Source organism: Dicentrarchus labrax, unplaced genomic scaffold, assembly GCF_905237075.1.
Source record: "Dicentrarchus labrax unplaced genomic scaffold, dlabrax2021, whole genome shotgun sequence".
In the NCBI taxonomy this organism is placed as follows: Eukaryota; Metazoa; Chordata; class Actinopteri; family Moronidae; genus Dicentrarchus; species Dicentrarchus labrax.
The window spans coordinates 14,154,156-14,178,544 of NW_026136723.1; the positions used below are offsets into that span (position 1 = coordinate 14,154,156).

Here is a 24,389-nt window from a genome sequence, read left to right on the forward strand (position 1 = left end):
GAGACTAATGTGGGGAGAACCACAAAGAGGAAGAGACAAAAGAGTCCCAGAGTGACTGAAAAAGATTGTTAGCTACAAGAGATAAATGTGTTGTTCTGATTCATGATACCTTTCTCCAGGTGGACAGAGCCCCAGCTGGGTCACACAGCAGACAAGGGTGAAGCAGAAAAAAGTTTCTGGCCCCTCCATGTCCAGGAGAGTGGAGCGCACTCTCAAGGGTGCCCCTTTTTATAACACCCAGGCACACACAAAAGAGACCTCTCCAGTCTTCTCATGTTTCTTGTGTCTCTATTTCCCTCTTACTTTCTGCTTCTTTCTCCGTCAGCCTGTCACACACTCCTAAACACACAGGTAAGTTATAATAGTAGAGTTTATTCCCAAAGTTTATGAAAAAAACAACTGATAGGCTAATTTCTGTTTTGCATACAGGTTAGGTTGGAATGATTTACCACACACAGGAAATAAGATAACAGAGGCATGCTGATCAACCTGTTTTGCAGGTGAGATAATCAATGCGCCATGTGACTGGCTTTCGAGATAATAAAAAAAGACATTTTCCTTAATGCAATGTCCTCAGTTCAAACCTCTGTATTGCACTTTCTCAGAAGGTCTCCAAAGACAGGTGATGCAGTGTTTTTAGAACAGCTCCTAGCATGCAGTGTTGTGTCTTTACCCATAGAGGTCACTATCAATCCATCCACAAACTCCCATTAGAGAGTGGATGCTCTAAAAAGAAGTATTAGTGAAATGTTTCAAATAAATAATGTAGTGCATGCCAATCACAGTACAGTACACATGGTTTCTCAAGCACCAACATTCCCTTTGAAAAAGAGTGCAAAAGCACAACAATGATCCACATCCATAAGATAAGAGGGAGAGGGGAAGTTGAGGTGCAAAGTGAGAAGATTTGAAGAAGAGAATATATATAGAGACCATTAATGCATGCAATAAAAAGGTAATGCATGCAGCAACCATCCACACGGTGGAAGACAACATGGCAATAGTAAGACTGTCACATATAGGCCACATATTGCTTCCTCCTTGCCCTGTCACCCTATTTAAATCTCTTCTGGAAGCTTTAAGCCATATTTAGGTGAGTATTTGCTATGAGAGCATACTAATTTACAGTGGAGATTTGAATTATAGATTATAAATGTTGAGTGGTTTGAGACATTTATATGTTTGTGATTGTAATTGACTGAATTCAAGCTGATAACCAGCTTGGATGAGTATTGCTTTACAGGTCTGGTCAGTAGAAGTTCACAATTTTTCAAGTCTGTCTTAAAACAACAGTCAGGTGCCCATACAGTGAAACAGTTTCTTTTCATACTGGCCAACGGATCCTTTCCTTAAGCAAATTCAGTGCACACGGTGGGGGGCAAAAGGACACAGTCCTCTTTCTGTGCAAAAATAGTTTCAAAAGTGTATCTGAAGCTTAAAGAAGGATTCAGCAGTCTTTATAGCATTTAAACCTTTCTTTTTGTTACTAGCCTTCCAGAAGAGGGGTTTTGTCCTCCATCACTTATACTGAAATTACTTTTGGAAGTGATCTTTAACTGGCTAGTATAAGCAGGAGGAACGATCACAGCAAGCAAAACCTCTCTTAGTGTTCATATGGGCACCTGACTATTGCTTTAAGATAGACTTGGAAAAACTGTACCTGTACTGTAGGTTTATCCTATTTGTGTCATGGATATAATACAATATTTTCTTATCTGTGGTACTGTGCTGTCCATCATGCAAATTATGGCTAGACTGGAGGTGTTCCTGGTGTGTATGTCTTACCTGCTCCATCACATAATAAGAAGGACTTTGGCTAAAGAGACTGTGCGTCCCTTATCTAGTATCACATTAGGTCATTTGTAGCCACTTGAACAGTTGTGGTGAATACTGAGACGGTACTCATTTTCCCCTGCTTTATAAGTAAGACATAAAATTAACATGTTTGCATTTCTCTGATGACCATATGTCAAGTGAGCTGCTTAAAAGGTCAAAATGTATTAGAGATTTAAATGAGTTGATTTATTTGGATACGTACGACACTCTCGTGCTCTGCTTAGTAAGCCAATGAGTGGCCTGAGGCGCAGTGTCCATGGTGGTTTGGCCTGCAGGAAGAAGACCTGTGTGTCATAGTTCAGAGGTCAGGAGGCGGAATGTGATGGCCAATGGTAATTTAATTACAAAGGAAATGCGTGTTATTGGTACATTATCTTTCAGCCTGGCACATTGCTTTTTAGGATTTTCTAAACCCATAAAGCATAAAATTCAACTGAGACACTCAAAATATATCTTTTGATTAGAGAGATATGGGGCTTTATACACTACTTTTGTATTGTGACATTGTTCTGAGAAAGATCTCAATTTCAACAAAGACCTCAACCAATAAAAGGTGTGTCTGTAGCCATATTTTGGCAGGAATATAATTGTTTTGGAACATACAGAGAGTGGAGAGGTGGAGTATTTTGGTGGAGTGGTTTCAGAGGAATCCACCGAATTCAGGCTGACTACAACCACTGTTTTCTCTCTAGGAGGAAACTATAAACTTTTTACCGCCACCTTGGGTGAGAGTTTGATACTTAAAAGATATTTTAGGCAGAATGTCACTTTAACTTATAAAAACAGATAAATGTTTTCACCTGACAGAAGAGAGAACATTAATTATGTGGCACAATGTGTGTCCAGTGTGTTGCATGTTTGTGTGTGTTGGTACTGAGCCTGTGGTGGCAGGGTGACAGAAGGTAGATTAGGGGTGACACTGGCTAAATGTTTGCAGATGAGGGCTCCCAATATCTAATCACCCCGGTAACAAGGGTCACCAGGGTAGGCCAGTGGGCCAGGTAGCCCAGGGCACTGTGGGTATTAATGGGTATTTACTCCAGAATCAACCGTTTTGCGGGTATGTGAATGCATGCATGATGCTGAGTGTGTGTGTATGCCCTCAATTGTCCTTGGACCACTCGCCTGAGGGGAAAGTGTGTTTGGCTGATGCTCTTCCAAACTCCACTTAACACAACCTTCTCCCCCCTGACCTCCACATAATCCACACAGTCACAGCCCTGGCAGGAGGAGGAGAGTGGACACTTCCTTGTGCACAACATCTGTGTCATTTTAGTGCTGTGTGTAGCTTACATCCCTGTGGTCCAGTACTAACCACGGTCACACATGCACAACATAAGCTAGATAGTTTACTGTCCTTGTGGGGAACATATTTCTCAGTGAATAACATTTGGTATGACATTGAACAAAGACAGAATAAGAAGCCACATGACTCTTCAGTACAGACAGTAGACCCCACAATTACATAACAGTACTGCACAGAGGTCCCAAGAGTGTTGCACACTAACCACCGTTCATTATAAAACTGAGAGAAAGAAGTAAGAAGAAAAACAACAGGTAGAAGGACTTTAATTCTGCTGATGCCTGAAAGTCAGTGTGTTAAGTATGAAACAGGCCTGCATTCAGCGCTTTTGTTTTAAGCAATTATTGACTCCATTTACTTATTTATTTAGTTTTAGACCTTGTGTGCACAAAGCAGTTTCAATATTTCTTATTTGCTCAAGGATGCTTTGACATGTGGGTTGCAGGAATCAGAGATCAAAATAAGATCCTAGGATTTATGGATGACCTGCACTACATCTGAGCCACCGCAACTGCAGGTATATCAGAACAGTAATACAAGTCCTGTAATGACCATGAAGGACTAACAGGGATTTGTCTATAGAGCGCTTAAAGTTCTACCAATTAGCATGTAACCAAATATAACCAATCATTGTAGCAGTATTTGCAATGGCAATTTAGTTTCTTTGGTGTCTTTTCATGGACTCGATTATTTGATTAAGCTCATTTGATTTCTGCAACAGTCTTCTCAACATGACAATGGAAGGTGTGGATAAAAGATTGCAAATTGCTTGCTGTTGTTAAAGCTTTCAAGTTTTTTTGTGCATCTGCTGTGGTCAGTTCAACAAATGATAGCAGACATAATTTGTTTACCATCAAATCTGAGTTTGATGTGTCATTATGATTAACACAGACTTTAAGTGAACAGTTTGTACTTCCACTGTCAAAGATCTCATTGATTCGGGTTGGGAAGGTTAAAACAGTAAAAGCACAACAAGTGTGAGTGTGTTTAATATCAGAAGTGAACTTTTTAAAAAGAAGGTTTTGCCTCAGTTTCTTCCCATTGGTCCCACTTCAGTTAATCCATCAAATATTATTGTAAACTATACTCGTGGACTTGTGGAAGTTAACTTGCTGGTGAGGTCACTGGAAGGAGGTTTTTCAGTGTTAATCATCCACATTATGTGTTAAACTGGGCGGTTTTATTGTTTATTCATTCTATTCTCATAAAACCAGCACAAATTGTCCTTTTTATTCTTTCCCTCAGCCTTTTCACAGTAGGGTTTATACAGTAAAATAATACAGCCATGCAGAGATAAGGAAGATTTATGTTTAAGTTTTCAAAAGAGTTCAAATAAACCAGCTTTTCATCCGTTTAGGAAATTCCACAAAAGCGTTGTGGGGATACTGTGGGCAGGAATACCACAAGTCTTCAGGGAACACCGCAGGAGAATATTTCCCGGAATTTTGGGGCCTGTGCAACCGCAGCAGCAGCTCGTTTTGAGTCTGAATACAGCTCATTTTGAGATAACGCAGGTAGCAAAGCTTTTTGTCTCCTTGACTGTTTCTCTCTGGAGGACCTGAAATGAAAACAATAAATGGAGAGAAGAAGACAAGGTGGGAGTTGAAGGGGGAGAAGGAGGAGGAAAAATATAGGAGAGGAGAAAAAGGTGCATTTTTCAAATGGTGAATAATTTGTCTGCCCTGACATGATGCTGCGCAGGACCACTTCCTGTGGCTCAGGTTTCAGTGTGTGTGAGTGTAAATGGGGGGGAGGGTCCACTTCCTGCACCAACTTCTGATTTTAAGGACCTTAGGTTTGTGGCAAACTTGGAAAGAAGATGCAGTGAAAGCCACATTTTGTAAAATAATAAAACAATTCATATTGGCTGAACAGCCATTTTGCACAAATACAGGTAACAGATTAAAAGGACGAGTGTGCAAGATTTAGTGCAGTTTGCACAGTACAGTTCAGCCTTCTTTACATGTAGGAGAAACTATGGTGTCCACAAAACTCTAAAAAAACGCAAAAAGGGCCCTTTCAAGAGTCAGTGTTAAGTTTTTCTCTTCAGGGCTACTGTAGAAACAATTCGGTTCAACATGGCGGACTCAGTGGATGATGACCCCTTCTTTAGATAAAAATGTCTCATTCTGAGGTAACAAAAACGCAGCAACTCATATTTTCAGGTGATTATACACTAATGAAAACGTACCTATGAATATTATATTCCCATTTCTGCAAGTAGACCCTCCTAAATTGTACACACTGGACCTTCAACAAAGAGCACATAGTGTTGAAAGCAGAATTTTAAATGATAATGGTTTTGTAGGCTTTCAACTCATCTGGGTAATGCCACCTGTATTATTTCAGTAGATAACCTCCCCCACATATTTGTGTGTGGATTCGTGCATTAGTGCATGCAGGTGTTGTTCGTGTGTGGCCTTGGGAAGCGGTGTATGGGCAGTTCTAAGCTAAACAACCTTGTTCAGACATTATGCTTCCCCTTTCGTTAAATTCACCCTTTAATAGCACAGTTGATTCGCCTGTGGTGGCCTTACTAATAACCTCATGCTTATCCTGAAACCACGGTGTGTGTGCGTGTGTCCAGCTTGGGGCTTGGCAGTGTCTGCTCTGAGGTTTCTATGGCTGCAGGTAGCGGACCTGTTCACTTAAACACTGTACCTTTAATGCACTCCAGATGATCCAACTATTTATAACTCTCCCACATGCATGTGCTCACACACGCATGGATACACGTGCGTACGCACACACACACACACACACACACACACACACACACACACACACACACACACACACACACACACACACACACACACACACTATTTTGCCCTGTTGTAATCCAGGCGCCTGGCTTTTTACTATGCTATCATTTCTTGAGACTAGTTTGCTGGAAACACACACACACACACACACACACACACACACACACACTTCTCTCTCTCTGACACCAGCTCTTAGTTAATGTGTCCTCCTTTGCATTTATATGTGCTTTTGGTCTCAACAAGACCTTTTGCCTTTTTTTTTTAAATAGGTGGTGTTACTTTACACTTTTCCTGTCAGTTGTGTGCCATAACTTCAGTTTGTGTGTGTATGTGTGTCTGACTTTGGAAGTTGGCACTAACCCTCACCAAGCAGCCAGGGGAAGAGAATTATGGGGCATTTAGGCCTGTTTTACAGGACCTGAAAAAAAAACATGCAAATGGTTCATGTGACACCAAATGCCAGGCTTATAAAATCACACAACTTCCGAGAAAGTGAGACACAGACAGAGAAACAACAGCCAGAAAAGCAAATATAATGCTCTAATATTAAACTTTTTGTGAAGTAAAAAAAAAAAAAACACACACACACACACACACTGATTCAGAGCACAATTGGCTAGAAAAGTGCTGGCTGGCGATAATCACTGCATCAGCAAGACTTTGTTTTCTTACAGTCCCGGCATCTTTCTCTTTGTCTCGGCGGGGTTTTCCTTCTCTCTTAAAGTACCCTCACTCTCTCTGGCGCTGTACACACACTTTTGGCGAACGGCATTGAGTATATAGTGAGGCATGATGAGTGTTATTGTATATTTGTGTGTGGAGGTAAACAAAAAGGGGACAGAGGGAGGGAGTTTGAAGAAGAAGAGGAAATGAGAGAGGGGAAATATTAAACAGACCAAGGAGATTATACGATAGATAAAAGGAGAGATGAAGAGGAGGGGAAGGGGGGTATTTTGGGATGGGAAAGAGGGAGAAAGAGAGAGGTGGAAAGACAGAAACCGACCACCTCAAAGTAAGGAGAGAAATACAGAGGAGGGAGAAATAAAGAAGGCGTAGAAAGAAAGAGACCACCCTACAGTGAACACTAGAGAGAAGGATTTCAACGTCTATTTCTCTCCCAGCACAGCTCCCCTCAGACCAACACCGAGGCTGGAGTTGCTCTCACTGCCAAGTCATCCCTCACTTTACCCTTGTGTGTATGTGTGTGTGTGTGTGTGTGTGTGTGTGTCTGTGTGTGTCTGTGTGTGTCTGTGCATACTCGCTCATGCAGAGGCCCTCAGCACACCAGTAAACTATGGCTGTGCTCTGGTTATTGCTTTCAACAGAAAAGCTTGAAAACTTCATATAATCCAGGATGATGCAACACTCTGAGTGTTTGTGTATGTGTGTGTGTGTGTGTGTGTGTGTGTGTGTGTGTGTGTGTGTGTGTGTGTGTGTGTGTGTGTGTGTGTGTGTGTATGAGACGAATCTCTGGGCAGTCAGGACAATCCTCTCTAGTATTAACACAACAAGGAAACATACATTTCCCCATTGAATGCCGCACTTGTGAATGGACCTATGTTGAGTCAAACAATACCCTCTCTCTATAGAAATAACACACAGTGTGTTGTGCGTGACCTCTGGTCTTTTCCATAGCGATAGTCCATCTATGCATGATAAGAGACCAGTGTGGTTTCATAAGGTAAACATGGAGAAACCCCCTCCAATCTCCATCAACAGACCCCCCTAAAGCTCCCTATTTTAAGCCAAAATTAGACATTCAAACAGCTCCAACTCAATAAAGGAACTTTGTATAGGTTTGAGGCAAATTGAGTTAGGAGAAAGAGCCTATGTGTTTGAATGAGTCGTACTGGCCTTTGATAAAGCGCATATGTTTATATTCGTAAAGCAGGGGTCACTGTGATATTGTCTGGTATGTGGAGCGTTATAAGGGGCTTGTGCTTAACTCAATCTGCAAGATAAACAGCTTCGGGGCAAGAGCGCTGAGAGGATTCGTGTAAGTTCGCTCCCTTCTTCCTGCCCCCTTTTCTTTCTCCTTTTCCTCACTTGTTTGTCCTTCATTTTCAAACTCACTCCTTCAATCAGACATTTATTCTTCCTTGCCAGTTCTCCACAATCTATACTCCATCTTTGTGTACTCCTCCACCCATCCATCTGAAGGATTTGTGAACTGAGTGGGTACTTTGTGAATGTGGTGGCTCGTGGTCCAGCTGGGGGTCGCTGTAATCTGGGGACAGGGTCAGTTTCAGAGGTCACAGGTCAGGACTGATGGGTGCAGTTGGCACCGTCCTCAGGGAATGTTTGTGTGTGAGTGCTCATTATGTTACTGGGCCAGTTTTTGCCCCGACTTCCTTTCTGTCACTCCTCTGTCACTCTCTTCCTTCCTGCTTGCTTGAACAAAGTCCCTCACTCTATTTTTCAAAATACTTTCAACACTGCAAAGTACTCCCCTTATTACTTGCACTACAATATCTGGAGCCCAAAGAAGCACTTCACCAGGTTCAAACACAGTCAGGCGTGTCATTAAAGACGCACTCAAATAATTTAGTATTGTGCTTCCATAACGTTGTTTAGCTCACAGGTTGGAGATTTTTTTTTTATGATCAGCAGATGATGCAGTGGAGACCGAGATATCCTAACTTTTAGTCCCTAGTATACACTGGCTCCTGCAATTTCCATTATGCAGCTCTGTTGCTTCTTTCATTAGACCTTCCTGCCTCCCAAATGCCCACTTCTTTCAAACCCCACACCCCTAGTTTTTAATGTAGGCTGGTGAATAAGAAATGTGTCCAAAAAAATATAACCCTGATTACATCATCAGGGTTGTTTTTTGATTTTTTTTTACTTTGGAGAGCTCCCTCCACAGCTACAAAAGATATTTTACAACTGATTTCACAGACTGAGTATTTCTCCTCATAATGAGTAAGCTCATGTGTAAAGTTGGCCACTTTAAAGTGATACGCATAGAGCCAGTTTGACCTCAAAGCGTTCCAAGTACCAATTTCATAATAAATAGACAGTAAAATGAAATAATAATTAAAGCGGTTGACAGTATTGTGAGTGTAAACTAAACAAAATAGGTTTCTGCATTGTTTGTTTTTATACAGCATCACATCGAACTGATTAGGATACTACTATAAGGTGATCAAAGAATTCATACACATTATAGACTAAAAGGCAGAACACTCTGGAATGGTCTCTTCGATCAATAATATAATAAAGATACTCACAATTTCTGCTATATATCAAAAAGTAATTAGCATCTCCCAGTTCACTGTCATAATTTATTCCACCAGTGGTGAGTGGAGACAGAGGTTGAGGTCATATGCATAGCATCATTTCAGTTCAGAGAATGTCCTCAGGTATGATTGTCTTGATTTGAGATCTATGAGTAAAAGCAGCAGATCACAAATAAAAAGTGACTCTAGCACACTTACATCTACACACACACACACACACACACACACACACACACACACACACACACACACACACACACACACACACACCCACACATACATACAACTGCTTCAGGTTGAGATGAAACACAGATAATTAGCTCTAATGGAAACCAGACTTGCAAATCTAGTCTCTCATTCTGTGTGGGTGTGCGTATGCTTGTGTGAGTCCAACTTCCTCTCCCCCCATGTCTTTTTGTGGTGTTGAGGGTTAATGTAAACCAGCTCTTGTTACCCCATAATGGGTAACTTCAGAAAGGGATGGAAGTGAGGGAGACAGAAAGCTGAAAGAGGTAAGACAGGTAGGTCTCTGCCAGAGTGTTTAAACAACCAAACAAACAACAGCTTGGCCCTGCTGAAGTGAGAAATCCTATATTACAGAGATTTACAGCTCCTGGCATTATTAAAAGACACACTGGCCTGCACCTTTGACTTTTAGATCAGTTTAAGGACAGCAAAGCAAGGAGATATTAACTTTGATTAATGAGCGAGAGAGAGTGTGTGTCAGTCATCAAAGAGTCTATCATACCACACTTAAATCCAAAGAGCCAGATGCCTTCACACTGATAACAAGCGTTCATCCCATTACCTTCAAACATCAAAGAGGGGGGGCAGGAGCCCTCTTCCCCCTCTCTGTCTCTCTCTGTGGAATGTATTTCCCTGTTTGGTAGGCGTGAGAAATCTCCCTCCGAGTGTGTATAACCTATATGTGTGTACGTGTGTGTCTTTCGAAGCCTCAGAGGTGACATTCCTCCGTGTCAGAGCAACAGCCTCAAGTTTAAGATAACACGGCCACGGTGATCTAAGGGTGGGAATCGATTCCCCCCGGTGGCTGGCGAGGGCCTCGGGTCAAAGCTGATGGCTTTACCTTCCACACGCAACCTGTGATGCAAAAACACAGTAATGCTCCCATTATCATCCCTCAACAACCCAATGGAGAGATGTGGAACGTACTATGAGGTGTTTGTATTGACCTCTGTGTCTTTCATCTATGATATGTCCCACTGATATTACTGTAGTACTCCGGTAAGTGCCTATTCCTTTAGGAACCTCACAGTATTTCATAGCAGACATAATGTGTGGCATAGTAGTCCTTAAGCATTTATTATGGGACATTTAATAGAGGTAAACTATTTTTTTTTTAGGCAAGTAAAGGCAATGCAATCTAGTCCTTTTGTCCTGGTCTAATCTAGTCCTACCCTCCCTAAATACATCTAAGGACCTATTTTGTATTGTTATATATTTATTGAGATATGTTTTGCAGGAAGCTCAATAGGTTAAGTGATTAGACTGTTTGGATTTTGCCCAAGAAGACTTATTTCCCATGAGCCTCTAATTAAGAGAAGATTTACGTCTACGCAGACCAGGATGTCCCCGATTTACATATCTTTATATTTGCTCTAGAGGTACTTCATGCATACTGTTTAAGTTAAAAAGTGAGTTTTTGTGGCACAATGCATCTTCATTTCAGTGCAACTTGAACCAACAAAATCAATCAACAGACAAATATTGTTAAATAATTTGGAATATTTAGGAGGAATTTTATAACAATGATGATTTTATACAACAACTGCATTACAATTCCACTGTGTAAAGTCAGTTTTCATTTAAACATCATGTGTACTTTAAAAGTCTGGTCTTAATCATTTATTCAGTTTGCATTATAACCTGTATCCAGCACTGTCAGAGCTCTTGAGGTAGCTGCTGCAGCACCTGCAGGAGACTTCCATGCTGACCTGTGGCTCGGAGGACATCTGGGAATATCATGCTTGCCTCCCACAGCTCCACATTCACCCTGTTCAAACAGACTACCAGCTAATTATGGCTTTCCCAGATCCCTGAGCTCAAGAAATCACTACAGACTAAGCCATGGGTATGAGATGTTTGCTTTTGCCCCCCCCCACTGCTGTGGTTTAGTTAACTGGGGATTCAGCAACAACCAATGAAAATAAATTCTTTCTCAAAGTACTGAGACTATGGGAAATGAGTTTGTTTCAAAAAAATGAAAGGTATTTTTGTGTGTCAAGTAAGTACTCATATGTCTTCAGATGGTGGTCCTGAAAATGACCAGTTTATTATTTTATTATTCTTGTTATAGAGATTAAGTTTAAGTCTATAATGAATATCCAGACAGTTTAGAGGTAAGAATGATACTTTCATTTTTTTAATTCAAGATATTACCAAATATTTACAACACTCAAATGTGCAGACTCCAAATCCATTCAGCATTCTGAGATATCACAAAAATAAATAACTTTTATTTGAGTGGGGGAAAGGAATTTCGAACCTGTGTAGAAAAATAAATACAAAATACTTGCTGTGAAACAATTGTCACAGGGAATGTGGAATGAATTGTCATGTTTCTCTCTTGTTTCAAAACAGAGCAGTTCCTTGGAGCTCATTTTGTTTTTACAACATTCATAGTCACAGTGGTCTTTATTTCTTCATATCCGTCCTGTCCTAAGTGCTCCCTTGCAAACATTACAGTCCATGCAACGGGAAATATGAAAAGCCCTCTCTCCTCTGAGGCCTGAAGCACTGCGGCCTCAGCTGTGTGAGACCTGTTTCAGTGTATCTGTGGCCTGATCCACTGGTTCTTCAGTCTGGATAATCTGTAAAAGAAATAAGAAAGATCAATACATAGAAACGTGTCGTTTGTAGGACTTAAGTTGTAAAAACCTTTCTTGATGCCTTCGTAAGAGCTATATTTTCAGTCATGGAACCTGGTTGTGACCTATTGGGTAAGCAATATAAACATAAACTTTTGTTTTCAGTAAGTAGAAACTTTTAAGGTAGATGGTGAAATCTTGTGGTTGTTTTACAAATCATGTGCGTAATTGTTTAGTACAATCTACAGGGAGTTTTCATAACAAAACATGTAGATGTGTTTTTGGGTGGGGGGGGGGGTGCTATACAAACATTGCCGGAAAAGTATCCCTATTGGAAAATTATAACTGTATTACTTTTATTTTCCATCTGGTGTCGGTGCGTAAAATGCGCATAGGAACATTCTGGCACCGCGTGTCTTCCTAGAGGAATAAAAGTGAAAGGAGCTCAGCCTACCATGATGCACCATCCGCAGCAGCCCTGCTAGTGGGACGTAGTAGACAAGGACCACGCGCCCCCCATCCTCCAGACCGAGAACGCGTAGCTCAGGCGCTCGTGCGCCACGTAGCTGCAGCTGGTCCCTCGCGCGTCCAGCTCGTCGCTCTGCAGAACCTGGCACAGGAAGTCGATGTACCGGGCCGCGAGCTTCAGCGTCTGGATCTTACTGAGTTTGTCCGACGGGAGGGTGGGAATGATCTTACGTAACGAGGTGAATGCCTCATTGAGGGACTGCGTCCGTTGCCGCTCGCGGATGTTGGCCATCACGCGCTGTGTCTGTAGGTCATCGAAGGAGGGCTCGGGGCTGCTGCTGCCTTCGCTGCCGCCGCTCCCTGCGCTGCCGCCTCCTGCGCCGCAGCTCTTCCTGCATTTCTTCTTCCCGGGGCTCGGACTCTCCAGGTCTCCCTCCTCGTCTTCGTCGTCCGCGCTCCTGCGTGTCGCCCGCCGCTTCCTCGCGCCTCTCCGCGGCAGCTCACGGTCGGTCTCCTCCTCGCTGTTCCCCGCACTGTCCATTGGGGAGGAGTCCTCTTCCCGCATCGTGTCCTCCAAAACTTTTCTGTGGTCTGCTGGACCGTAATAACCCCTGACCTTAATCCACTGAACTGGTTACAAAATCAATAAACACGACAGGTAATGAGAAGTGTGGCCTGCTGTAGGGGCGTGGGCTGGTATAACGGCAAATCTCGTGCGCCACAGACAGGGAGAGGTATCTGCCAGACTGGGAGAGACCGGGGTACTTATAGCGGGGAGCGGGCAGGAGGATTTTGGGGAGCGTTGTGATTGGGTGAGGAGGGGTGTGTAACATAATACTGCAGGAGAAGGAGAGTTCTAGCTATAATATCAGGAATGGTAAGACATTCAGGATCCTTTGCACAACATTGTGAAGGGAGGGGGGGGGTGTTGTAGCAGGGGTGTTATTGAATCATAGGTGTACATTTGTGCAAGGACAGTAGGAACTGTCCCGCCTTCAGTGATGAATTATTTCTTCTTTCCCTATCCCAGTTTATTTCTGCTCCAAATGCATGGTGCTGTTTTTTAGTCTCACTTCATTAACACAGAAATTCGGTTTCAAGTCTGTTAAATTCATGTCATGTTTCAGACTAATTTGAGCCATTTTTTTCTTTGTTTGTTTCTTAAACGGTTTTAAAAGTTGCTGCTCTGCGTCAAACTGCATGATCCTCTACTTCCTTTTGCAAATAAATCAAAAACAGGGAGAACATATCAGAAATTCCTCCACAAGCTTGTTGTCTCTTGCAGGCCTCTAATCTTCCTATTACGGGTCCAGACGCGGCCTGAAAAGGGAGCAGTGGTGGCGGTCGAAAATATCAGACCTACTGAAACACAGGAGGTTGCCACGGCAGGAGGTCTCTGCTCGTAAGCAGACCTTGCTGTTTATTTTCCCGTCAGCGGCCCCGCGTTGAGGTATGCGCTTAAATGGGTCTGACTCCCGCAGGGATCAGGACACCGCGGCTCAGGTTTAAAAGACGGGCCGTCCCAGGGAGCTCTCAGGGCGGATCCGTGCACACAGCGGGGTCGCTAAAGGCGGTGTACTGCTGGAGCGCAATACAAACACTGGAGGTGATAAAGATGGACGGGAGAGAGAGGAAGAGAGGAAGAGAGAGAGAGAGAGAGAGAGAGAGAGAGAGAGAGAGAGAGAGAGAGAGAACGGGGCACTCGCACACACACAGTCCAAACACGCACACATGACCCCCCAGCGCTAGGGCCTAGCCAATATATAATATCAAAATCCAGCAGAGATTCCCTATACATGTGGCTGAAACTGGATCTGGCAACTTTTGGAGGTGGTCTGTGGTGTGAATTATCCACAGGGGAGGCCTCACCTCTGATGAGGGATGATGACACACGAGGAGGGCCACAGCAGGCCCGGTCTGGCCCCTTTTTATCAGGAGGACCCGCCACAAGCGCCTTTCGGGCCTGGATCTCCTGCACCAAATATCTCTCCGTCTTTCACCCCGAGACGAAGAGCATGTCTGGGGGTCTGTTTACCTCCCCGTAGCTTTACCTCCTCTCTTTAATCAGATATCCGACTCAATTCACACCTCAGTGCCAAAGATAATATCCAGCGTCAAGCAGTGAGTCTTGAATTTGCGATTTAAATCCATTGAATCTTTACTGATTTGTGCGTAACGCGGTTGGTAAAGCTTTAAGGGCCGATAAATCTTTCTTATTTGTTCTCGTTTTTTCTTTTGGAGGACAACCTAAAGCTGTCCTTGGTCTCAGCATCACCTGTTCAAAGTCTGCACCGGGTCACTCTCCAAGGTGCTGAAACGACACACCTGAAGTCTAGCAGTCAACCTCCTTAAAAATGGCCTCATATATGTCGCTGTTTCAAACATTTACACATTTAAAATAGTATTGCCTTCTAGTACTACACAATAAATGCATTTTCCTCTTACACTTGTCATTAATCGACACTGTGAATTTAAATTAGATTGGGTGTTTTCTTTATAATTGTGATGCAGAGTAAAGAACACATGAGTTATCGTAGCATGTACATTTATTTTAAAACAACAATAAGTCACATATATTAAATGAAATATTTGAAGAAGGTTCGCTCGGCCTGCTTAGGTCAAGTCTAATAATTTATGCCACTGGCAAAATAATATTATGCTGTCAGTTCTATACTTTTTTTTAAACGTTGTGAAAAGAAAAAGTGTGTAGTCCTTTCAAATATTTCCTGTTATCTAGTTCCAACATTTCAGAATGAATGCTCAACCTTTTCAGTGTCTTTGTCATCTCTGACATCAGTGTTAAATTCGACCCAGTCAAATCTCCATGGAATAAAGGTCATATTGGACTGTTTTGACTGTTTTGCTCCAGCAGGTCCGTCATGAAGGAGATGTAAACGATGGCCAGACGGAGTGTGTCGATGCGCGACAGTCTCTTCTCGTAAGCGAATGTGGGAACTTTCCTCCTCAGTTCATCAAACGCCTCATTCAGGCTAAACATCCGCTTCCTTTCCCGCACATTGGCCGCCTGCCGTTGGACCACGGTGATGATCCTCCTCCGTTTGGACTTGCTGGGGCTGTAGTACCGCGGTGAGCCCATCACCAGATGTTCAGAGCGCACGCCGTTTTCCAGGTTCTGGTTCCAGGGCAGGTCATTCAGCCGCATCGGGTCGTTCGGGCTGGACGGGTCATTATCCACCTGCTGATTTGGTTCCAAAGTGTACTTTTGCGGAAACTCCATCAGGTTAATGTCATTGACAAAATGTATCAACGTGGAGTCCACTAAGTGGCCTTGCATCTCCGCATTTAGTCCCAAACGGCGGCCTCTCAGAGAATATGTCCCTTTTATATGTCTGCTATTCAGTGGAGCGCAAAAGACTGACGCCAACTAAAGCTTCCAGGACTGTCTGAAATCATTCACCAGACACAGAGACCGAGGCAGGAGAGCATCTCAGCATCTCAACAAGTAAATCCAAACTTCTCCAAATCCGGTCAGTGCACGACAGGGTCAGATCCTTTTTGGCTCAAGTCCAAGGGCCTTTCCTGCTGTTTTAATAAGTCGCCTATGCCTCCTCACAGCGCGACACCGTTCATGTCCACTCTAGCTCTAAATTGAGTCCATTTCTAACGTTAGTCCGCCGGTGAGTGGGTTGAATCCGAGCAGAGGGGCTTAAAAAGGCCGAGAGGAAGCTGGAGGGACCCGCCAATTGATGCGCTGTCCTCCTGGAGGCCCTTAATGAGCTTCTGAATAACGGAGGCTCTTGACAGAGGGTCATACAGTCTTGTTTGCACTCTCCCCTCTGCTTCAGAGGCTAAATAATGACACTTTTATCACTTAAACAGGCCAGGAGAAGACCAAATAGAACATTCCCTAACAGTCGCTATACACCACATGCTTTTCTGTTGCAAATTAAAGCAAATAACTGCCCGTTCCCATGGCAGGACAGAGTCCACACTGCAGAGGCTGCTGAGAGCTGGTGGAACTGTGTGCTTTATGGCTCTGGAGAAAGCGCTTGGTCACTATAATGAGCTCTGCATTAGTGAGACCAAATTTGTTATTCTTGTTGTGGTGACGACGACGATGATGATGATGATGATGATGATAATGGTGATGACAAAGATGTTAAAATTAGACCTTATTTGACATGTTTCAAGATGCTGTTAAGGTTATGGGGGGAACCAGCTCCACATTTAACTTGCCAAATACCAAGTAAGTTTGACTAAGAAAACAAATACAGATTTGCCTAATGGTTTACTAGGTAGCAAGAAGGTTACATTTCATACAGAAATTCAGACAGGAACAGTTTAGAACAGAAAGCTTGTAGTTTATTGGGGTTAGATAACTGACTCAAGGGCGACTCAACTTTTGTGGTATAAGAAGGACAGAGTCTGCTGTTTTAAAAGTTGCTAGGGTTGTGATTGTGGTTTTAAAGCCCACTCATGATGAGGAACTGCTCCAAAGGCATTAACATTCAAACTTTCAGCATTATGGAAATGGACTAACTCATCGACTGGTGCAGGTCAGGGGTAATGATCGATCCCAGAATAGTACCTCATGCTTTGCAGAGATTTGCATTTAAGTTGAAGTTGACATTCATTTGTGTAGTTGGTTGACAGGTCGCTCTGATAATATGTCAACTCATGTAAGGAGGCCAGTTGCTGTAGATGTTTGAATGGTCATATTAAGTACTAGTTGCTACTTTGGTTGCCTGTTATGTTAGATTGCTCTACTGACATTGACAGCAGGTTTGGCAGCACTATTTTAACCATTATCATTTATAGTTCAATAGAAAATGGTTTATGAACCATTATAAACTGGTTGCAGACACATATAAGGTATGAGTGTTCGAATGAAGGATCCATAATTGGTATAGTAACACAGTTGGAATCATATGTAATGATATTTTAAAATACATTTATGAACGGTCTTAAACCTGCATGTGCATGATTTATACACGTGTTTAAACGCTGGCTGTTTATAGTCTATGGACACTTTGCTGCAGACAGATATATTAATAATCAATTAGAAATTCCCTCGTAATTGCTTACAACAACATTATATTGCGCTATAAACCATTTATTAAGTGTTTATATTCTGCTGATAGATGTTAAATAGGGGCAGGTAAAATTACTGAAAGTAATTAGTCATCATGAATCAAAGATAAATAGAGGGAGGTTTTATTGTATTGAATGAAAATGGCCAAGAAGAAAAAGGGTTCAGCTTCTCATATGTTTGGATGGTGGAAGTATTTAAGTAGCGTGTTGCTCCTGGTAGTGTGAATATGCTCTGATACCAGTCACAACAGTAACATACCAACAGTTACTCTGTGTTATTGCTATTTGAAGTGCCTTCTACATTCCTGTGTGATTATTTCACACGCACAAGTTTTAGAGTGAGTGCGTATAAGTGTCTGGGTTGAAGAGACACTCCAACCTGAGTGTATCTTCTCCATCTCCCTCCGCTGCTTCTTCTTCTTCTTCCTCTTGCTCTCTGTTTTTCTGGCAGGCGGATAAACATGATGGGACATTCCGCCGGTTGTCGTGGAAACGCTGAGAAAGCACAGCTGGGCGGGAGAATATGAGGTAATCTCACCCTGGGGCTGCTGGGTAAATATTGGTCTTAAATAAGGAGTAAAACCCCAAAAGAGGCACACACACACACACACACACACACACACACACACACACACACACACACACACCTACAGGGATTTATCCTAGTTTTGTCAAGAGTGGAAACACACAGGACAGACCTTCACACAGAGACTCATAATGGCCCATTTCCTGCTCTGCTCTGTTATTATTGGTTAAACAGAGTAAAAATTAATGATAGTTTGTGGTGTGACTAAATGTTTGTGGAAGTAAACAGTGGAGGTTTGACAGATGCAACCTCAGAGTGAAACTGAAATTCTGTTCAGTTTTGTCAAGTGGATTTTCTTCCTTTTTAGAACAAGGCTCAGACTCAATAGCTGGCCCACCCCGTTAGCAGCCACAGGCCCACATCCAGCTCAGAAACAACCTCTGAGTGGCGCAGCATACTTTAGTCTGATATATGGCAAAATAAGTATATATAGTGAATGGAAGTAACTAAAGAGTGAGCCCCTTCTCATCTCTGTTGAGAATCGCACATGTGCAGGATCGGGCAGGATGTTTATGGATGTAGCGACATTGCTATATCGTATCTTTCACAAATAAAAATTTTCTCATATGAGTTTGACCACGCCGAGTAGCTTTTAAAAACATCTGGCTATCGACAGTCGTAAGTAGGGAAGTGCTCTACTGAAAATGTGAGCTAAGTGCTAATGTCAACATGCTAACACGTTCACAATTACATACATTTGATGTTTAGCAGGTATAATGTTGACCATGTTCATCACCTTATTTTAGTGTGCAGCATGCCAACATTTGCTATATGTATAGAAATACGTACAATACGTATTGGACAATTTAAAACTTTGACCAGACGATGGCGCTAGATGGAAACTCACGGGACTACCAAAGTCATTATGAGCTTTATCCTCTGGAGACCATGAATCTGCACAAACAAATCTAATAGGAACTGCATATTTGGTCAAGACAGGTTGTTATATTGATTTTTAATGAAATTATTGACAACACAGACTCTTCAGCTTATAATTTAAGTGAATCTACAGTGAATCAACCCAACATATCCAAATGCTACCATGCCCTTCAGTTCAATTGTATAATGCATTTATCTTACAACACATACTTTGGCAGAAACACCATCCAGACACTAAACCCCTACTGGATGTTGGGTCCATATATCTTCTTAATACCATAGTAAAATCTGAGTAGGCGGCCTGGGAAGAATAGAATTTGAGTCTTGTGTGTTGGGAAACACAATTTCACTAATTTCACATGATGACTTAGTGTGGAAAAAAGTGTGTTGCATGTGATTTTTAAAATGTAAGTATGGTGTTTTTATACCGAAGCAGTTGTCATTTAGTTGTGCTTTTTTTTAAATATAGAGATCACCGGAGACGAGTTTGAGTCCAGTGTGCTGCTCCAGAGCAGCCAGAGCTGTTCTCACCATGTAAATCTGTCTTCCTACTCCTCCTCTGGCTCGGTCCTCAGTGTGCTGTAAGAACACAGCCAAATCTTTCCCACCACCACTGTAAATCTGAAACTAGACACTTCTCTCTCGTTCTGTTTCTTTCTCAGCTTCTTTCTATCTCCTTGACTCTGTCTCCTCCTCAGTTTTCCCTGTTACCGAGCTGCTTCTCTCCACTCACTGATCGATCATACATACAGTACAACTTTCACTCGCTCTCTGTTTGGTAAATTATGAAAGTTGGTGAAACTAAACTGGTGTGACAAAGATTTTCTTCAGTTTACTCAGGTTTATGTAGAGACAGATGAACATGGTTGCATATTGGCTGCATATACAGTTTTCATGGTGTAATTATTATACACAGCAATCATTGTATAACATTAGCAATACTGCACTTCATCAGGGGTTAGTGTTCGAAAGTTTGAGAGTCAAGGGAGACAGGGGGAGTAAGGGAGATGAGTTTAACTCCTGACCTCTGTCATTCTGACTCTCTCGGTCTTTCCTTCTCTCTCCACACCCAGAAGCTGACTCATTGCTCATTTGTCCCACCTTCCTCTGCATTGCATCCTCTGATTGGCTGGGCACTTAAGCCAAGAGCCAGTCACGGGGTGTTTACACGACTGGGCGGCCAGTGAAATGTAGGGTTCATGCATTTCTGTGTGTGTGTGTGTGTGTGTGTGTGTGTGTGTGTGTGTGTGTGTATGTGTGTGTGTGGAAATTGGATAAACCCCAATACCACATCATATATCTGCTTGCCCCCTCCCTCATTCCTCCCCCCTCTTTCTTCAAACCTATTTCTTCCATTCGCCAAACCGCTGCATGCCCTCAGCTCCTCCTTTTTGAATTATCCTCCCGCTCACCACTCAAACTTCTTAGCTCTCCCTCTCCACTGCCACATTAAAAACACACACCCATGTCAGCACCTTGCCGCGGCTCACACCCACCCCCCCTTCTGCTGTCTGAGTAATGTCTGTGTTTATTTTCTGAAAGAAGGTCACCCACTCTTTACTGTGTATTTTAAGGGTGCCATGTTTCATTTGTTTTAATAGTCATATTCTCAACGTGTACGCTGAGATGGCTGATAATCCGGGGATACTGATGCCACTCTTTGACGATGATGATTATAATGACGACATAGATGGCAGCAGTCATGGTGTCCTGAGCAGACGCCACACTCCCTTTTCCTGTGTTGCTATCCTGGCCTCTCTGTGCTTTGTTTACTAAGTTACTGAGTCCCCCCCTGTGTTGTTTTTCTCATATACATCAGTGGATTAAGGATTTATCTCAAACAAACCAGAGTTGGTGATTGTTGGAACAGTGAAAACACCAACAAAGACAGTTTTGGTGAGTTTTCTTTTGTTTCTGTCCACTTTGAATGAAGTTATGATGTTACGCAAGGTAAGGTACCATTTCTGTCAATGGAGTCTGGTGGCGAGTGACACTGATACTACAGCTGTTTCTGGTTAAATAAAAGGTCTATCTCTGTAGGTATCGTTTCTATAATGTTGTCAGACAATCTGAGCCTGTCAGTGGCAATAATAAGCACTTTTAGTGGATGTATTTGATTGAATGCGTGCATTTGTCCCCAAGGATTAACTTACATTACATTACACATTTTCCCATCTAACTTATTGAATTAAAGCTCCCTTTTCATCAAACCAACATTGGTGATTGTTGGAAAGATAAACAAAAACATTTTGGTGAGTTTTATTACGCTTCTGTCCAGTAGGAAGTGTGTTTACAACTATCTGCAAGGTAAAATGATTGGTTTGTCTATTGAGTGGTGGCCATTGTTTGTTGTTGTTTTTTTTTTCTATGCTCTAGTGTGACATCTTTATATCTATATATATATATATATGTATCCTTTATTAGCCTTAAATCTTTAACCACAGTGTGAAGTAGAGGTGGAAATTACAAATCAGTCAATATTTTTCTGTTTAATTCCTTCAATTTTTGTCTAAGCTAAGTCATTAAATGCCCGTTCAAATGCACCTAGCTGACAACAGTGCTTCAGTCACCAGTAAGGGGAACTGGTTCAGTCAGTGACAACAGTGATTCAGTATAATCAGTCCAGTTCTGTGTTGAAGATGTGTTGGTTCATTTTCTAGTCTAGTGTGTAGAGTCTAACAATTGGAAATGTTTTTCTCAGTCTAAAACCAGTTGGATCACAGAACATGAGCTGAATCACAACTTGATAATTCCCAGTGTTTTGCCTATTCTTGGGAAATTCTTAGGAAATTCCATCTTTAAAAAATGTGCTGACGTCTAACATACAGCTTCAAAACGAAAGTGAATGATAAATGATAAATAGATAAACGTGGGTGCTGTTTTGTTCACATCACAGTGACTATACCAGAGTACTTACAGATGCTTTGTTATAGATGCTTTATAATGAACCTGTGGCACAGGTTGATTATTTACAGTGCTGTACTGTCTCCCTTAAAAGTCAATGGCTAAAACCCTCGCCTCATATTTGTCCACCATGACACCATGCAGTTGCTTCTGCACCAGTGTTGTATCTTTCTTACTGTTTCATAACGTTGATTCGTCTTGAGCTCCTAGTCGCCTTCAATGAGAGCTGCTGTCTTTTGCACGGATCTCTAAACTCACAGACAAAAACTGTAATATCTTTGTGTCTTTCTTTTATGTTAAATGTATTTGTCATGTAAAGTCTATGGTAATTAAAATTTGCCTGCATGCCAGAGTCAGCGGATGATTCACTGATCAGGGGAGTTTCTTTCATCTTTGTGTCGATGGCTTTATAAGTGCTGTTCCAGCAATCAGCTCTAATGTACACATCATCAGCAGCACTTTGGCCACCCAGGTTTCACTTTCCCTTCATCTTTTCTTTTCTCTCTTGCCCTCTTTCCTATACCTTCAGCTCTGCTCTGCAGTTTGACATGGTTGTCATAAAACTATAATAATAAAATATTTAGATGTGTCCTGGGTATTGTCCTGTAAAGCTACATGACTAAACATGAGATCATTTTTTCCAGACTCAGAAGCTTTTCCCCCCTTTTGGCTTATTTATTTTTCTGTGGTTTTGGGAGGTTGTGGCTGAAGTCTGATGATATGCTGTGTGTGTTCCTCTTCTTACCCCTCCCCTCATTACTCCTCTCCACATTTCTGCTTTCTCCTCGATTTATATTCAAAAGGTATAGGGAGTGATAAAAATACATTTTTTATTTCAGCTTGTTGTTCCACAGTAAATCACCGTTCACTTTCACATTTATGTGTATAATCATATGATTTGGACTCATTCTTTCAATATTAGCTTTGTCTCTGCGGATTATGTTACTATCATACTAGTAGCATACAGTTATGATTAGTTTATTTTTTTTGTACCTTTTGTCCTTTCCCTGCCATATTTCCCCAGAGCTTTGGGTGTAGGAGTTACAGTTTGGTCTGAACACTGTCTAGACGCCTATGAGCCTCCCATTACCTCCTGATTACACTGAGCCCTATTAATCTCTGGGCTTGCTGGCCAGGGCAGCGTGCACACACACACACACACACACACACACACACACACACACACACACACACACACACACACACACACACACACACACACACACACACACACACACACACACGTAGGCAGAAAAAGAAAATGTTGTTTGATTATTTGATTACAATTTTTTTTTAAATCAAATAAGAAAAAAAAGATATGTGGAAAAATTGCAGTGTTATTTCTATGAGCAAAATAATTAAAACAAAAAAAAAGCAAAAGAACATTATCATTTTTAGTAATTGTGTTACTGATCAAAAGAGCAATCTTATGATTAATAATGCAGAAGCCAATCTGCTGCTGGCTGTAGCTTCATCTTTAAGGTGCCAGTATGTTTCATCAGGTCAAAAAGCATCCTCCCCTTTATGTATCTTTCCAAAATCGACTGACATTCACGGCCACATGCAGTGATAAGCCGTTAGCTGTGTGGAGGTAAGTACTTAAACTTTTCATTCTTTATACAACTAGATCAAGTGCAACACTTTTAATGCCTTGCAGGAGAAAAATGGCACAGTCTCACAAAATGATAAAAAGTATTTATGTAGGCTTAAGTCCCTTACAGAGTGGATTTTGTTTGTTTCTACATCTGTCAACCTACACAATGTGCCGCACACAGAAGAAGAAGAGGTCAGATGACTAAACTGTTCAGTGATTGCTGGACTTGGTTGGAGGTAACACAATCCTCTATGCTCTTATTTAATCTGTTGTTTCATGAACACATTCACTGATGACTTCCCGAGGTATCTAAAAGATAATGGCTGTTTCAAATAAGACAAACACACACACACAATTCCCTTGAGTAAAATGGTGTCACAAGAAACACCCGTCTGTCGTCTCCAGGGTTACTAAGGGCAGGACAGTGGGTGTCGGGTCCCAAGGAAACAAACTAACTATGAGAATCCAACTCACCAACCAAAAGTAATGTTTACTTTTGGTGTTAATAGTGAGTGAGTGTGTGTGTGTGTGTGTGTGTGTGTGTGTGGAGATTGATCCCTTGGGAAAGAGTTTAACGCTTTAGCCTGTCTGTGTGAGCACGGGCTATTTGCCTACCTGAGGGAGCATAAAAAACAGAGATGCAAAGCAGAAGTGCCAAAAATCTCTCAGAAATGCCTTTGAAAATGCCATAAAGGGATTTCATGGATGTCAGTAGGCCTGTGAGAGATGGGCTTTGACACGACTCGGCCCTGGCTTAGCCGTGTTGGAGAATATATGGCTGCAGTTGTACGGCTCCGACTGGTGGAACACTTAAGGTTTTATGACCTGCTGCCATTTGGGGCTCTGGGATAGAGCAGAGTGCCGACCACGTAACTAATTAGGCCTGGCCAACAGGGGTGTGCAAGGATGGGGATTTGTGGATTGTGGGTTTGTGG

General features: G+C 42.1%; 2 protein-coding genes across 2 annotated transcripts; both read right to left on the bottom strand.

The window, feature by feature from the left end:
• Positions 1-11,405: 11,405 nt before the first annotated feature.
• twist1a (twist family bHLH transcription factor 1a) lies at positions 11,406-13,220 on the bottom strand. Its single transcript, XM_051389874.1, has 2 exons — positions 12,426-13,220; positions 11,406-11,974 (listed from the first exon to the last, which is right to left on the bottom strand). Exon 1 carries the CDS (start codon positions 13,002-13,004, stop codon positions 12,453-12,455), a length of 552 nt encoding a protein of 183 aa, XP_051245834.1. The 5' UTR covers positions 13,005-13,220; the 3' UTR covers positions 11,406-11,974; positions 12,426-12,452.
• Positions 13,221-14,984: 1,764 nt separating this feature from the next.
• Positions 14,985-15,947, bottom strand: LOC127357589 (pancreas transcription factor 1 subunit alpha). Its single transcript, XM_051389885.1, has one exon. The coding sequence runs from the start codon at positions 15,732-15,734 to the stop codon at positions 15,276-15,278; it is 459 nt and encodes a 152-aa protein (XP_051245845.1). The 5' UTR covers positions 15,735-15,947; the 3' UTR covers positions 14,985-15,275.
• Positions 15,948-24,389: the final 8,442 nt, after the last annotated feature.